At 49.2% G+C, this 15677-nt stretch overlaps 6 protein-coding genes across 6 annotated transcripts; 3 read left to right on the top strand and 3 right to left on the bottom strand.

Annotated features, from left to right (window-relative positions):
- Nucleotides 1-3347: 3347 nt before the first annotated feature.
- On the bottom strand, nt 3348-4490 carry M430DRAFT_97994 (hypothetical protein; the record flags this gene model as incomplete). The annotated part of the gene is made up of 4 exons (XM_024870086.1): nt 3348-3388; nt 3445-3651; nt 3731-4114; nt 4241-4490. 4 exons carry the CDS (start codon nt 4488-4490, stop codon nt 3348-3350), a joined length of 882 nt encoding a protein of 293 aa, XP_024723503.1.
- A 50-nt stretch (nt 4491-4540) lies between these two features.
- M430DRAFT_33907 (hypothetical protein) lies at nt 4541-5051 on the bottom strand. Its single transcript, XM_024866454.1, has one exon. The coding sequence runs from the start codon at nt 4947-4949 to the stop codon at nt 4683-4685; it is 267 nt and encodes an 88-aa protein (XP_024723502.1). The 5' UTR covers nt 4950-5051; the 3' UTR covers nt 4541-4682.
- An 876-nt stretch (nt 5052-5927) lies between these two features.
- Nucleotides 5928-8923, top strand: M430DRAFT_57223 (hypothetical protein; the record flags this gene model as incomplete). Its single annotated transcript, XM_024868658.1, has 1 exon — nt 5928-8923. One exon carries the CDS (start codon nt 5928-5930, stop codon nt 8910-8912), a length of 2985 nt encoding a protein of 994 aa, XP_024723501.1. The 3' UTR covers nt 8913-8923.
- A 537-nt stretch (nt 8924-9460) lies between these two features.
- Nucleotides 9461-10957, top strand: M430DRAFT_65059 (hypothetical protein; the record flags this gene model as incomplete). The annotated part of the gene is made up of 2 exons (XM_024869147.1): nt 9461-9575; nt 9741-10957. 2 exons carry the CDS (start codon nt 9461-9463, stop codon nt 10955-10957), a joined length of 1332 nt encoding a protein of 443 aa, XP_024723500.1.
- A 565-nt stretch (nt 10958-11522) lies between these two features.
- Nucleotides 11523-12476, bottom strand: M430DRAFT_17375 (hypothetical protein; the record flags this gene model as incomplete). The annotated part of the gene is made up of 1 exon (XM_024863662.1): nt 11523-12476. One exon carries the CDS (start codon nt 12474-12476, stop codon nt 11523-11525), a length of 954 nt encoding a protein of 317 aa, XP_024723499.1.
- Nucleotides 12477-14731: 2255 nt separating this feature from the next.
- M430DRAFT_274049 (hypothetical protein) lies at nt 14732-15603 on the top strand (the record flags this gene model as incomplete). The annotated part of the gene is made up of 3 exons (XM_024865601.1): nt 14732-14888; nt 14943-15107; nt 15187-15603. The coding sequence occupies 3 exons, from the start codon at nt 14732-14734 to the stop codon at nt 15549-15551; spliced, it is 687 nt and encodes a 228-aa protein (XP_024723498.1). The 3' UTR covers nt 15552-15603.
- Between the last annotated feature and the right edge of the window lie 74 nt (nt 15604-15677).

The following is a 15677-nucleotide window of genomic DNA, read 5'->3' as shown; positions in this document are numbered from 1 at the left end:
ATACGGTACATGCTCAACGTAACATAGTACATTATTGTCATGCCATATTTGCCAAAATTGACGAGATGTGGGAACATGTTCTGCGTATCTTTGTAACGGCGTAAGCATTGCAAGGCACGCCAAATGCCAGGCAAAGTTGAGAAGAAGCCGAGGAGTCGTGAATGCGTCGAATTACATTGAGTTGGATTATGCCAATGATGTGCGTATAGGCAGAAAAATAGCTCGATATTCTGAGTATTCAGTTAGCGATCAGCGGGCAACCAGGAAGAAGGATATTCCTACGCTCGTCATATATGTCAGGGAACAGTACATGTCCCCCAAAAAGAAATCTCGAAACTCCACGGGGTATAATCCAGCAAGAAGCAAACGCCACTATAAGTCATCAGCAATGGACAGAGGGCAAAAGGGAGGTGGAACACACATGCGAATAGACAAACCATCTTCGACTTCTATGAAATAAAGTCCGCGCAGGAAAGAAAATTATCAACACCGTAACAAAGATCAAGATCACGGGGTAGTATATAAACATCTCGGGTGCCCCATATTGTGAAAAATTAAGCCAGACAAACAGGCCCAGCAAGAAGATAAAAAACGACGGAAACTCAGCCAGCTGTTGCCAATCCAGATTATGCCTCGGATCAAACTCGAAGACGAACTTGTAGTTGATTTTGTTCTTGGTCCAGATACTGCAGTTAAGGCAAAACCAAGAAAACAGATACAGGGCCAGGAAGTATCCCCCATAGATCTGTAATAAGTAGCTGGTTTGGGTCTTGATGGTTGGATCGGGATGGTGGAGAAGGTCTGCTCCGTAAATAACACCCTGAACTGAGAAGACTGCCCCGGTCCCAATTAGTACACCGTTCCTAAAAGCGCTGGCTGACTGATCAGCAGGCCTGCCTTGCGAGCTTCTGAGTTTGCCCGTGGCGACCTTATGGTTCCCACGCTCGAAGTATCTGGCATACAAATCTTCCACTGCATGAAGATGGCCATCGAGAACATCACTCTGAACGAACCAGGCTTTGCTGACCTTCTCTGACATGTAGCGCAACGGAGGGTATGCATTCACCGCTTTGTCGTACTTCTTGTTGAGTTTACGGAAGGCAGTGTGGTTTAGTAGAGCATATGATTTCAGTAATTCCATGCCACGATAAAACTCCTGGAGCGCAAGCTTGAGTTTTCTCTTGGCGATTCGATACGGGACATCATTCTCATGACGGGGTCGCCGTATATAATCGCGACCAGCATCCATACTGACGTTTCCAGTTTGGCTTTTGGGTTGGAGTTCGGGCGATGCTTGCATACTTTGTAATGCCCTCGAATTGGACCCAACGCGGGGCTTTATGGGTTTCATGACTGCGGCTTTCGCTTCCCCGAGCACTCTTTCGATAGGATCCAGCCAGGCGTTTAGTTGGTCTCTTGAGCTGTGCTGATCAGAGCTCGATTCCTTTTGAGACCGGCCATTGGAATGTTTTCCAGAGGAGTCAGATGCTGAACCTTCGGCCTCTCTCCGAAGTGCTTTTGCATTCTGCGCCTCTGCGACTTCTTGGATTCTGCGGTTCCGCATTTCATGTAATTGCTCCCGGAGAACCTTCAACCGAGCGCCAGCTTCATCCTCCTTCAGGCGGTAAAAGGTCTCCACTTTTTCCAATTCACCATCCATCCAGGCGAAGAATTCCTTCTGCCGTGCTCTGACTTGGTCAATCGCCACTAAATTCTCATCGTGTCTACGGCTATCAATTGGCGTGAGAGGTGTTCCTACGGAAGAGAACATCCGCCGCATCAACGACGGTCGTGGGTGGTTTCGACTGCGAAGCGGCGCAAAGGTAGACGCACGTCCATGTCGTGGTGATATCGTAGGTCCAACTTCGTAAGCATTATGGGGCTGTGAATCTACGAGACTGCTTTGCTCGGCAGCTGGTACAATATCAGGACCGACATTGGTGAAGGTATTCGCCAGCGGGCTTTGGGGCGACAGGGCAGGATCGGGAAGTTCGAATGGTATCCTGGCTATTTTTGGGGGTGTCGGGACAAAGCTGCCATAGCCCATGGCGGGGCCTTGGGTTTCTAGTGGGCTCTTATCGTTTGGTATAGATACTGGAGGTGTCTTCTTTACCGTCAATAGGGCAGACGGTTCTGCCGACGACGCTTCTGGGTCGGGTCGGGAATCTGTGCCCTGAACCGCTGAAGGCCCGCGGGACGGGCCGACGGTCCCATTGTTGAAGCTCTCAGATTTCCGCAGAGTCGAGGGAGTTCGATTCCGGTTGGCAAAAGGAGAAGAACCTATCGTCCCATATGTGCTGGCTCGCTGGGGCCCAAGTTCAGGTCGGGCAGGTGTTCGAGGTGTTGCATTGGCCCGGGCTACAGCTCGAGCAACGGCTTTGACCCTTTTCTTTCCTTGCTTGTAATCGAGATATTTGATGCGCCATTCTAAGTAATGTAACGTCAGTAACCTCAGTCGCACTCGTTGTGGTCTGCTGCCCTACCTGGGACGAGATCCCGATCCAGTTCCTTAGCAAACTTCATGCTGGGCCAACAACGCCTGCAGCGAGGATATCAAGGCTGGTTCTCGGAGACAGCCTTGCGCAAGGCTTCACTGACTGCGTCTACCTTCCGCAGAGCCGAATTTCTCTGTGCATTGAGAAAACCATTCCCTCCCTGACTGAATTGAGGGAATAACCAAGGTGATTTAACGCGGGGATGTCTTTTGGCATTGGTGTTTTCTTAGTTAAATCTACGGTGACCAGGAGCTTCTTTTCGTGCAATCTTAGCTTTTGATATCCGATAAGATCGACGCTAGAACCCCCCCTTTTCCCCAGGAACCTCCCTTTTATAAATGGATAACCTGGGGTTATAGCAGTAACATGAACCGCCAATAACTTAAAAAACTAGATCCAGTGCGTAAGGACATAAAACTGTGTCCTCTCATATCATCACTTGTAATATACAGCAAGAAAAAATGTGCCTTGAACCACAAAAGCCCCGCCAAGCAGGACCTGCGGACTGAATGCGGTTATGACATCCTTGCTTTGAAATAATCATTCTTTGAAATATCCATATTGGTAGAGCAAATACGCTCTATAGCTATATCAAAGTAGTGGAGAAAAGGCCTTAGCAAGTATGAACGAGAAACTTGGACCTCAATATGAGTTACCAAAAGGCTTTCAGCATCAGCCTGGCTTGAAAAGGGAAGATACTTCGTGATTGAACTTCAACCAGGTATCTATGCTCAACGCTATCTCTATCTCATCAACTCATGAAACCGTTCCAAACCCATGAGCTCGCCGTCTATCCCGATCTTTACAATACCATCAGGAACATCCTACATAGATAGAGCACTCCAATTCCATCTAAGGGAGACAGTACCCACCATCAACGACGAGATCAGCTCCTAATCATGGCATTAGCGGAGAGACATCCAAAAGGGTGTAGAAGGGGGCGGGGAACCTGTAGTATAGCTAGCAGCATCCGAAGCCAGGTACAGGAATGCGCCTTTCAGTTCATGGGCCTCTCCCTCGCGACCCATGGGAATCTTATCCTTCCAAATGTTCTTGGTGGGTTGGGGAACAAAGTCGGAGATCTCGGTTGCAATGTAGCCGGGAGAAACGCTGTTCGCTCGAGCGAAACCTACCCACTCAACGGCGAGCGACTTGCCTGCACAGTGCACACTCTGCATTAGTACAGTACTTTGGAAGATGAGAAACATGAGTAAGGCAGGGGAATAAGAACATACACAGATGGATAACCCCCGCCTTGGCAGCATTATATGCAGCCTGCATCTGCGGGACATTGACGATATGTCCACTCATGCTCGCCGTGGCCACAAAGCTGCCTCCCCTATAATTTTCCAGCTTCTTGCCATCAATTGTTGTACCTTCCAACTTTTGCCGTCTCCAATGCAAGCCTGCGACCCGGGCACAGTAAAAGGTGCCATCCAAATCCGTTGCCACGACCTTGCGGTAGTGCTCTAGCTCGCCATCCACTGCGGGGCCTTGCGTCCACGGGATACCCGAGTTCGCGATAAAGACGTCGAGGCGGCCATTGAATTCTCGGACGATAGTGTTGACAGCAGTCTCAACAGCGCTGTAGTCGGTTATGTTCACTTGGAAAGCTTTGCCTATATGCCCGCCCCACCTGTCAGTAGGCTATCCCCACAGTCTATGCGCTCCAATCAAACATCCGCACCCCGATCGATATTCCAGCAAACAGGATCGACCCGCAAGGTAAGGCAGAGGAGACATACACATGACACCGTATTCCTTCTCAATCTTCTCGGCCTCGGCGATAGCCTTCTTATTGCTGTTGTACCAAATCGCAACATTGGCACCAGCTTCCGCCAGTGCGTGGGCAACTGCTAACCCGATTCCCGCCCCAGCGCCAGAGACGATAGCAGTGCGACCTTTGAGGGAGAAGAGGGGAAGCACGCGATCTGCTTTGTGTGCTGTGGTGTTGTTATGGGTGAAGTGCCCGCCGGTCATTGCGTCGTCTGCCATCTTGATAGGGGAGGTTTCGTGGTTCTTTGTTTGAGAGGAGCAGAGGGGCTGAGGGGTTGAGAGGTTCGGAACGATGGTCGTGAGGATATAGCTATAGCTGGAGAAACTGGAGAAGCTGGAGACACGGATGAGAAACGTCTCGGGTCCTGGAGAGGCTTTAAGAGAGAGCGAGGAGGAGGTAGGCAGTCGGTCCTACGAGTCATCGCAAGGGCATGCGACCTGACCCACGCAGCGAACAGCTAGGCGCATCTGAAGATCGAGTTCTGCGGGACCTCCTCGGGGCGTTGAAGTCTCGAGGCGCTGTAGTGACATGGTGCAGGGTATCCTGGTGGTGAGACTGTGAAGGCTTAAGTCCTGCGAAGGGGTAACAGCCAATTGAAGTGAGAGAGATATGTCGGAGTGAGTGAAGGTGGGATGGAGGGCAGGGAGAGCGAGGGGCGGGAGGAGGGGCACTTCCATCCCTCCACCAACCTCCTTTGCTCCATGGTCTGCACCGTATTTCTGTTGTCTGGTCTTTGATTAGTGTAGTGGCATTAGACGGATAGCAATAGCAACATAGCGATTTCACTCTTGTATTGTCGGGAATACGACGATTGTGATGATGATGCTGATGCTGGAAGCCTTCAATCACCAAGAGCCTCGAGTGCGGGGACTGCACCTTTGGCGAGGTTGCCGTACCATACCCCTACGGTAGACCATATCCGTCGTGGAGATATTTCCACATTCCCACTCTCCCTCCTTTCATCCTTCACCTCCCTTCATCCTTCACCTCCATCCACCCTTCACTTCCCTTCACCCTTCACCCCTCTTCCCCGCTCAGCATCAAGCGATGCATCTGAGGAATACCAATTCCTGTGCCCGGTTTCTCTCATTTCATATGCCCCCCATCAAATGCGGTAGATTGGAGAGCGAGGACGCTGCCAATTCCGCCCTCTGTGTAATTCGCAACCTTCCATCTTCCATCATCAACAGCTACCTCCGATAGCAGAACTCAACAACATTCTTCAGCAGATGTAAACAAACATGAATTTACGGGGCAGATTCCTTGGCCCTTCGTGGCTCAATGCAAATACGGGCAAAGATGTCGCCTAGCAAGTTATGGTCAGGAATGTTCAATCAGCCAAGGGCGCATTCCAGCCATGTAAATAGTCTCGTCTCGTCGTGATACTACTTCTCTAGTATCTTTCTACCTTCCCACCATGCTTCATCATCTTTCTCTCTCTTGCATTTTTGTGCCTTATCTCAGTTTTCTCTTCTGTCTTTACAGTTATCCTTTCGAACTACCACGGATCTCTTGCCCAGCCCGGCACTCTTCTACATTGATCCGCCAGTCAGCGAGCGATCTACACTTTACCCAAACAAGGACACGACCAAAATCTCTCTGTCCGAAGCATAAAGTTACGCTCAGTTCAGAAACATAATTCGAAAGCTGCAATTATGTCCCCCACCGCGGGTTACCCACTCAACTCCATCCACGCGCGAGCCGAAACTCATGTTGATTCCACGGCCCCGCCACTGGGGGCGGTAATTGGAATTGTGTTTGGTGGAAGCTTTGGGATCTTGATTATCTCGGCATCCTTCGTCGTATATTTGTTAAGGAGGAAAGACCGGCTCGAGAGAGCCAGAATCCAGTCAACAGAGGCATCCATCGTCCATGTCGAGGCAAAGGAACCGGCCAGGACTTTCCCGTTAGTAGATCCACTTGGAATACCTCGTTTGCACAGTTTGTCATCAGGCCATTGCTGCGGAAAAGACGATGGCTCGATTCAGTGGTTGACTGGCGATGTTGGGAACGGCATGTCCATCGCTAGTGTTAGTTCAAAAGGACTGTTCTCAAGTAAAGGGCTCACTTGGCTATCCGGGAAACGTAGACAATCATGGACACGAGGTTCAACAGTGCCGATACCCAACAATTCCCTTCCATTGACAAGGCTTCAACCTCCATCCACTGGCACCCTCGAACAAATCGCTCCTTCGAGCCATCTCGATCCGTCGCTTCCTAAGTGGCTTGCAAGGACATGCTCCAAAACCTCTAAAACGAAAGTTTATATTGGGCCCAATGCACACAACCCGAATTCTTTCTCGACGAATCCATATGAGGCGCAAGAAGTGGCCAGTTTACCACAGATACCACCCATGCCCCGACGCGTGGCACCTGGCACTCAATTTTCGACCATCTTGAGATCTACATCAGAACGTCTGAAGTCTGCTCGTAAACAAGCTTTGTCGAGAACTTTGACTACCCTTAGTCAGCTTCCCGGGTTACCGCCTACGGAGAGACTTCCAACACCCCCTAGAAAACCAGTCCCCGAAAGCCGCATGGTGAGCGATGATGCCACATCCATAATCAGCTCTATCTTCGGGGGATATCTTTCTCGTAGCCCAAGTCCGGAAAGAAAAGTCCCTAGGACAGCGGGTTGTGCATTTCCCAGACAGAATTACTCTCCCAGCACATCTATATTGTCGGATGATAGTCTCTGCCCACTTGACGTACCGGACTTAGCCATGCCGGCACCTTTTACGCCTGGTGGCCTACGTGGGGAACAGAGATATAGGATGCGGGTATCTTCCGATGGCAGCAAAGCTATATCTGCACCAATCCATAAGGATAGCCGAACCTCGGTGCTGGAACCATACAATCAGGCTGATACAATTGATGCTTCCGACCTTTCTATTTCGGCCAAGGTTTCGTTAGCTAATGATCCATTCTATTCATCTGTCAAGAGGTCAAAGTCTGCTGTACCAGTATTTCAACCACGGCCCCTTTATATTCGCAAGGCTATGTTTGGGTTGGAAGCGTCGTGGGAGAGATATTCGGGCTCTATATCTCCCCTTGAAATCGCCTCTGACAACGCGCAATCTCCCAGCAGAAGACGTGAAACAACACAATCAAGTCCGATATCAAAGGGGGCTGAATTGAATCCCTTCCAATGGTACCCCCAGAAGCCAATGGATCCCCGCCCAGTTCTGGCAAACCAAAAGCGTGCTGGGTCTCCCCGAAAGAAGGGCCATCAACGGTCTAATGTGGTACGAATATCTGGCATTCCCCGCCCATCAAGTGTTGGTGAGGTACCCGAAGGGTCAGAGGAACATTTATCTTCGATGAAAAACGATATTCCGAATACCCCTATAGGCATGACCGAGCCTTCTAAAACCGCATGCTTTCCACTCAAGTCTGTCCCCCGAAGTCTCAGCTGCCATCCTCCCTCCACGGCGATTTTCAATCCTTCTGTCACTGTACCCGAACTTCTGCCAGGCAGGTCCTTAGAAGATTCACCGACCCTCGGCGTTGTTACCTTCCCCCCAAAACTAGCCATCCGCGATCACAGCGTCGAAGCTTCTGGTTCCATCAGCGATTCGAGGACCAATGAATCCCGGCATCAAAGTCTTGTATTGTCCGGAATGGTGCCAAATCCCGCTTTCTTCGTCGCAGAGCCCTCATCAGGGAGGCCAGACCTTCCCTCTAATTCTGAGATCATGGAATCCATAGAAGAACGACCACTTTCTCTACCCGTCAGCATTTCATCCTCCACAGCTGTCCAACGTCCCTCACCTTCTCTCACCTCTATCCTGCCAACAAATTCACCAATGAGTAGTGGCACGCTCGGGCGCAGGGGCGATATGTCAATGCGCAATTCGGTCTCTTCGATCTATTCCGAGTATCAAGCAAGCCCTGCGCAACCTGTCTTCGCACGTAGCCCCAGCGTTTCCCCACAACCGAGAAACCCGAGAGCAGGAAGTGCCGAAGGAGGTTCTGTTTCCGATTTAAGCTCGGGCCATTTCCTATCCCTTCGGCTGAAGTCTGGTGCGCCGAAGAAAAAGGTCGAGAAACAGATCTCTGCTCGTCTAATTAGCGAGATACGCCGACGAGAAAGGAGACGTTCACAACTCCGGGCGTTAAGTTGGAATGGAGAGCAGAGGTTGAAACTGGCTGGAGTTTCCAGTTTGGCAACGAGGCCGGGTCAGCCTGATTCTCTGGGCTCGAAGTTTTCAACCTCTCCAATTGATCAGTGGACATTGAGGACGTCGCATGATGTGTCGATGGACACGAATCCGTATATGGAGCTGGTACGAGAAATAACAGAGCATGGAAAGGTTAACGAGATCCGATGGTCTGATGCAATGATTAGACACCCTCTTCAGGTCACATCCCGCCAGTCAAAATGGGAGTATCCGTCCCCGCAGCTGCCGCCTCAGTGCAGATGGGAGATGGAAAGCAAAATCATGCCGGATCTGACAAGTGAGGACGGTCCAGGAAAGGAAAATATTGGGGATGAGAACACCATTGCGATGCAGCTGAAGCCGAGCATTTATGGCAATTGGAATGGGAATCACGGACGTCCCGACAGTTTGGGTCTATACGATTCCGAGGGTTTCCTGAAGAGCAGTCCCGATAGGCGAGGAGCGTTGGGAAGAGGGTGAAGGCTGGGGTCAGCGAATTGTGACTTGATGTTGACACCTTTCAAAGAAGCAGTTCTTTATAATTCTTTTCTTCGCGCTTTGTCTTCATTGTTATTTTATACTTTTAATGATCAGAGCATTTGGACGTTGGAATGTCTAATGCGACTGCAAGCTGTAATCAATGCCGCTAAGAGTTTGTATGCTTATCTTGAAGCTTATCGGTTGGCAGAAAGGCTTGTTGGTTGAAACTTGACGGGAAAGCTTGTCGCTTGATGAAACGCAGGATTCCCCACTGGGAAAATGTCACTGAGATTGGCTTTTACCCGATCTTTCAATCAAATGGGCGTTGAATGATTCTCTTACCCGAAATGGAATATGAAGAAGAATTCTTGCTTGAGCACGTTGAAGTAGAGCCACAAACTATTGGGGATGTTTCTATGGACGTGTGGCTTCAACATGCCTAGGTGAGGCTTCATTGTGCGGACAGATATCTGACTTACCCAATCGTCTCCGCGATTGCTGCAACGTGCACATCATCCCCAGACTACTTCAAATGGGAAATTTCACGCATGTCAAGATCGCAGCCTCAAGATCCTCTCTTTCGAGGGATAGATGTCACTGCTTCATCGGCCGTGCCCGCCGGCCAGAGCAGTACTGTAAAGATGGTTGTTATCTCTGTTATAAGTAGGTTACCTGTGCCGCTGTGCGCTCTTGCTCATCAGCAAAGCGATCACATTCCTTCTCGTCCTTCGTTTGCATCCCCTTTTCTCGCACTCAGCATGCGTTATAACAGTCAAACCGTGGCCGCCAGCGTCACTGTCCTCGCGGCACTCATTGGCAGCACCTCAGCCCAGGGCGAACTTGCCGATCATGAGGTTCCCTTCATTGGTGGTGGTGTCTACAAGGCCAGTGATCCAGCTTTAGCCGGCTACACCGTCCAATACAAGCCACCATTCAAGGCATCTAACTATGGAGGATACTACACGTACTTGGTCAACAACAACACCGTGGGCATCAACAATGCTACGGCTCAGACAGAGCCAATGGGCATCACGAACTCGGGCCAGAAGAGCCTCATGTTCCCGTTCTTCACTGTGAATGAAGGTACACCGAAGGAGATCAATGTTACCAAAAGCCACTCGATTGAGCCAAGGGGTGACGGCAACGACGAGCGCGTCAAGGGCGAGGGCAAGTTCAAGAAGATCCTCCATGTAATCTTCGAGAACGAGGTGTTCGGTTGGACCATGAATGATTCGTACTGGAAGCTGCTTGCCAAACGTGGGAAGGTTTTGACGAACAGCCACGGCGTGACCCACCCATCATTGCCCAACTACGCCAGTCTCATCGCTGGGGACTTCTTCGGCATTGCTAACGAAGACTTCTACAACATTAACACCACGACCATCTATGACCTCCTCGACGCTGCAGGACTTGACTACGCTACGTATGCCGAGTGGTACACACCTCTCGCCACGGCACGGGGCCCTAATGACTGCAATAACGAGTTATTCATCGGCCCGCTCGACAACACAAACCCAGACTGGAACAGCCCTGCGTATCGCCGTCTAGACGTTCCGGCCTTGTTGTTCCAAACATACACCACCAACTACACTCGCTGCAGCAAGATCTACAACGCCACTGCACAGTTTGATGCCGACGTATTTTCCCACAAGCTTCCAGCCTACTCCTTCTACGTACCCGACATGCTCCACAACGGCCACGACCCAGAATCCAACAGCGACTACGTCCACCAGCCAACTACGGCTGGAATTTGGTTCAACGCCTTCCTTGACATGTATCTGGAGGAATTGACAGAGCAGGGCACGTTGGTGGTTGCAACCTTCGACGAGGCTACATGGCAAAATGACTCTGACAGTACACCAAACAACAACAACGCAATTGCCACTATTTTGTTCGGCCATGGCATCACCCCGAACACCAAGGACGACACGTACATCACTCACTATGCTGCACTCCGGGGCGCTATCACCAACTTCGGCCTTGGTTCTCTCGGACGTAATGACACCAACGCTACTAACGGTGACTTGACATTGTTGGTCAACTAAACAAAGAGACGGAGAGTTTTTGAGATGTGGTGAGGGACCTCTTGGTAATTCACCCATATTCATGTAATATGGCTTGGTGGGGCTCTTGTGTATAATTTTGTGGCTTCCATAAGAAGCATTCTTGCTGCCTTTGTCAGGGACAACGCGAGAAAGCAGATTCTATTCAATATATTTGTGTCTTGATGACTCGTTAAATCTCATTTGCATCAAAAGAAAAACTGTATGGTTGAATATCTCTCCTTGAGAGAAGGACGAGTGTCATGGGAATGGAGTCTCACTGGCGACATGTGACGATTCTTAGAAACTTTTGAAGAGCCAGGATTGAGCATGTAATTAATTTCTCATCCACATTTCATATTTATAGTTCACATTACCTGCCATCATCAAAGCATTATTTATTTACTCAGCGCTTTGGTGTTCTACATTTGCGGAGCGACATAAATTGTGGATAAATCGGCCCCCATCATAAGCCCAGCAGCACATCAAATCATGATGAAAGCGACTCTTTATTAGTTGCTGAATCTTACTTATACAATAATCCCTAACGCTATTAGTAAAATTCTATTTATCTTCTACCAGTAGGAACCCAGTCCATATCCTCTGATAATTGCTTCTTCGCCTTAGCCTTTTTTGCTACCGTTTTGCCCTTTCTCGCCTTCCCGCCCCGGCGACTCTTATAACCAGTGCTATAATCATCGTCTTCATTTTCCTCATCATCCTCAATCCAGCTGGCAGACCTTTTGTGGGTCTTCATACGAATGCCCGGGCCATCATACTCATCCTCATCCACCTCCTCTCCCTCACTATCCAGCTCATCATCTCCATCGGTAGCCTCTTCCTCATTTGGCGTCTCCGAAATCTCCCGCTTGACTTTCTTAACCACAGGCTTTGGGAGCTCTGTTTGTAGCCAGTGAGGCGCCAGAACCTGGAAGGTCCAGATCTTACCCATATGCCCCGGTTCATTGCAGCGGAACCTTAAACTCTCAGTAGCCTCCCTCTCGTACATCCCCTTAGTAAACATGACCGGCACCTCCGCGCTCTCGATCTCCACCCAGTTTCTTTCCTTAATCTGGCTTTGGTATGTGGGGTATTTGATGCTGTTCTGGAAACTGAAATGACCAATATTCTCCTCCTCGCTTTCCTCGCTTTCCACGCTACTAGGGACCAAATCCTCGTTGAAAGGAACAAACCAGCGCCATGGTTTGTCGGTTGCAAGCTCTTCTTTGAGAAAGCTAGAAGAAGTGTCGGGATTGGAAATCCGCGTTGTAACTTGAATCACGTAACGGAACTTTTTGGGTGTCCGTGGTGGGGCCGGTTCGACTTGGAAATGCGGTTTGAAGAAATGGAGCTTGACCTCGGTGATGAGGGAGTAGATAAGGCTTTTGTGGAAGGCAGGGAGATTTGATTTGGGGTCAACGATGAGAATTATATCGCTGCAACAAATGACGGGAACCTCGGGCTGTATTGTTATACGCGGTGGTGGTTTGGAGACTGGTACGCGTTTTGATTTTGGAGGCATTGTTGAACGTGAGTTATGGACTTGCCTTTGGAGAGGATTGTTTTGATTTGAAAAAACACGGGGGTAAATATTTGGTGGAGCTAAAGAGATTTCAATAAGATTTACTCGATTTGTTTTGAAATTTACAACCCAAGATTCTCGCCGCGTTGCCTTGTTGACCTGCAAACTCTCGAGCTTGAAATGACTTGACGATTTTGTGTTTGAGCTTAATATACTGAAGCCCGATTATCATCTCACTTTATCCTTCTTAATCTAACATTATGCCCCTCCACATCTTACGCTAGCCTTGTATTCTCTATTTTGACCACGACGTTTCAATACAAGTCTAGGTATACCCAGTTTGCATGGCGCCACAGGCCACCGACAGGCAGTCTAGTTCCAACTTCTTCTGTTGATGAATCTTGCGACTAACTTTATCTCGTCAGTCGAAGTTCTAGTGGTTCCCTAGCTACGTACACTTGAATTGACAGCGACAAGAGAATTGGCAGCGACAAGAGAATTGACAGCGACAAGAGTATTGAAACCAACAATTCGAGAGAGTGGGTCTTTTTTTTCTGTGATTGTGACACTGTTTCTTTCGTTAATCTTTGGCACATTCTAACTTCTAGGGGAGCTATATATATTCGAATTATTTTCCTTACAATTGCCTATTCACCGCTAGGTACCCATAGGTCATTTGACTTTCTTCTACCTGGCTTGGATTTCTTTGAATCTATCAACGCCTACTCGTCGTGGCTATGTTATCTCCATGAAGTTCTTAGAGCACAGCTGACAAGCAAAGAGACACCCTCCCCAGCATCGTCTAAAAAAAAACAAAGAATATGGCGGCCAAAGAAATAAAATCCTTACCTAGGCTTTTGCGGACGAACCGAAGGATATCGAAAGTTGTAGGGACACGGGTACCCTTCACTATATGATTACAGTCGATGGGTACGGTTGGTCTATTCTCTAGAAGAGAGGGAGAGTCTAGAGTCTAGATACAATAGGGTTTGTGGGTCACGTGCGTGTACGGGTCCCAACAAAAGTTATCAAAAGACCTGGGACAACTTGAGTCTTGAGAAAGTTCATGGATGAGACTTTTACTCCAGGCCGAGAACCAGTAGGCCTCTACGGCTAGAATGCTCTGGAGACAGTAAGCTTACATTTCTAGCTTGCTCCATTGTCTCTACCAATATCTAAGAATCTGCGGAGGAGCATGTTAGTTCTGGATTTTATTTAGCCAAGCATACTTGCCCGTGTCAGTAATTTCCATATCTTAGTCTCTTTGTTCTCCGAAGGAGAACAATCCAGCTCCAGTTCTGCCAGTCACCTTACGTTCTGTGTGTTAATCAGCCATCCTATAGAGGCGAACTATCCAAACCTGACCAGGTTCCATATCCTGTTTGATGAACAGAGAACAGAGATACAGAGAACATAAGCTTTCCAGCAAAGAGGAAGAAACGGGGGATTCCCAAAAATGATGATGTATTTTCAAGCGTGTTCTTTCAAAAACTTTCACGGAAATTCACTAAGGGAGTCTTGATCTTTCCAAGCAATAGGAAGGAAGATGCATTAGAACAGCTCGCTAAAACAAGGGGCTCGTCTAAAGACCGCCTAAGAAGGGGACCGGCTTTCAAGGGGTTCGGTAAAAAAAGGGGGGGCTCGCTAAAAAGCTAACGACAACTGACAGACTCAAACTCCACCACCTGCATTGACATAGGTGATCTGTGTAGAGAGTTGATGTCTAGGGGTGGAGAATAATATGGAGAGTTGTTCAGTGTGGAGAGAAAGATGAAATGCTAGATGGAAACAGCAACTGACGTGTTTGGCATTGAGGAGACGTGTTTCCGCATAAAGGGGTGGACAACAGAAACTCCAGGACTTTCTCGTGAGATCTAAGCAATCATCCAAGTTACAGTTAAGATGCTGATATTTATTAAGGTCCTATCTAGTGAGAGTCCACTAACAACCAAAGGATGGAGTAAACACAGGTGTGTCATGAGAGGAGTTACACATTCTTGGTTCTTCACGCAGGTCTGAAAGTCTGAAACAGACAAAAGGTGAGAGTTGTTTACGTTCCGTGTATAATTGAGATTTAAAGACGCTTGTTCTATTTGTTTCCGTGATAATAATCGCCCTGCCGACAGACTGATCTAGACTAGCTTGTCGAGAAGGCCTCCTCATCCTCCACTTTATCTTCTGAGTCTTCCAGAGAATCTTCTCTTCTCAACCACCAAAACCATAAACACCTCACCAACCTCACCCAAGAAGGAAAGATGGAGAACAATAGAGCTCCGACTCCGAATCCCAATAGGGTCTCCCGCATGGACTACGCCGAGTTCTTCCCCAAAGGAACTCGCGTTACTCCTCCTTCTGAAGATGACGGCGCTCAGGCACGAGCTGGCAGTGGCCCCAATCCTACCATGATCCCTCGTAAGTCCTTCGAACTCGACTGTTACCCAAGATCTAACAGCTAATCTATCTCAGACTACAACCCGGGTGAAGGACACAAGACTCTCGTCGCAGGTGCCGCCGGCTTGAACAATCCTACCACGAGTCAGAGCGGTCCCCAGCATCTTGCCGCTCCGGGCGTTGGTGCTTCTGGAAACTCGTCTGGCTTTACAACCCTCCGGACTGGCAACGGAAATGGAGGTGAGATATTCCACATCCAACCAAGCAAATCCACAAACCGATCCTGTGGTGGACAGTGCAGCTAATACACACATCACAGATAATGCTGAGGCCTTCCCGACTTTTAATCCCCCCCCAATCACTGATCAAGCCGCCAACACTCTGCCCGCTCCTGCCCAGCAGGTTACTACCCAGCCTACTGCTACTACTGGTGTCCAGCCTGCCGCTGATGCCAAGGCAGTCGATGTTGTGATTCCACCACAAATGATGATGCCCGCCCCAGTCAATACCCAGCCCCTCACCACCGTGGTTCTGCCCAGCAGCCGCCCCAGCAGAGTCAAGAAGGTTTGGACCAAGGCTAAGCGCGCAGCCAAGGCACTCAAACCAACGAAGGCGATCAATGTCCTCAAGGGATTGGGCGGCAAGATTTCCAACGTCCTCCGCGGCAAGAAGTCCAAGCACTAGCTTTGAGTTTATGGAGCAACCCTGGGAATAGCTTGGTATGTTTGCATAAAGCAGCTCTCCAGTGCTACTAGGCTTGCATAGGTTATGGGATTCGGGCATCGGGTGCGCATGTGAAGTCAGCTAGGA

This window comes from Amorphotheca resinae, assembly GCF_003019875.1.
Source record: "Amorphotheca resinae ATCC 22711 unplaced genomic scaffold M430scaffold_3, whole genome shotgun sequence".
NCBI lineage: Eukaryota > Fungi > Ascomycota > Leotiomycetes > Helotiales > Amorphothecaceae > Amorphotheca > Amorphotheca resinae.
The sequence above is the reverse complement of the archived record's forward strand: the minus strand, read 5'-3'. Positions and strand labels throughout refer to the sequence as shown.

Bases quoted from the DNA above. Each gene is read 5' to 3' on its own strand.
- M430DRAFT_33907 (XM_024866454.1), bottom strand. From the start codon at position 4,949: ATGGAAGTGCCCCTCCTCCCGCCCCTCGCTCTCCCTGCCCTCCATCCC.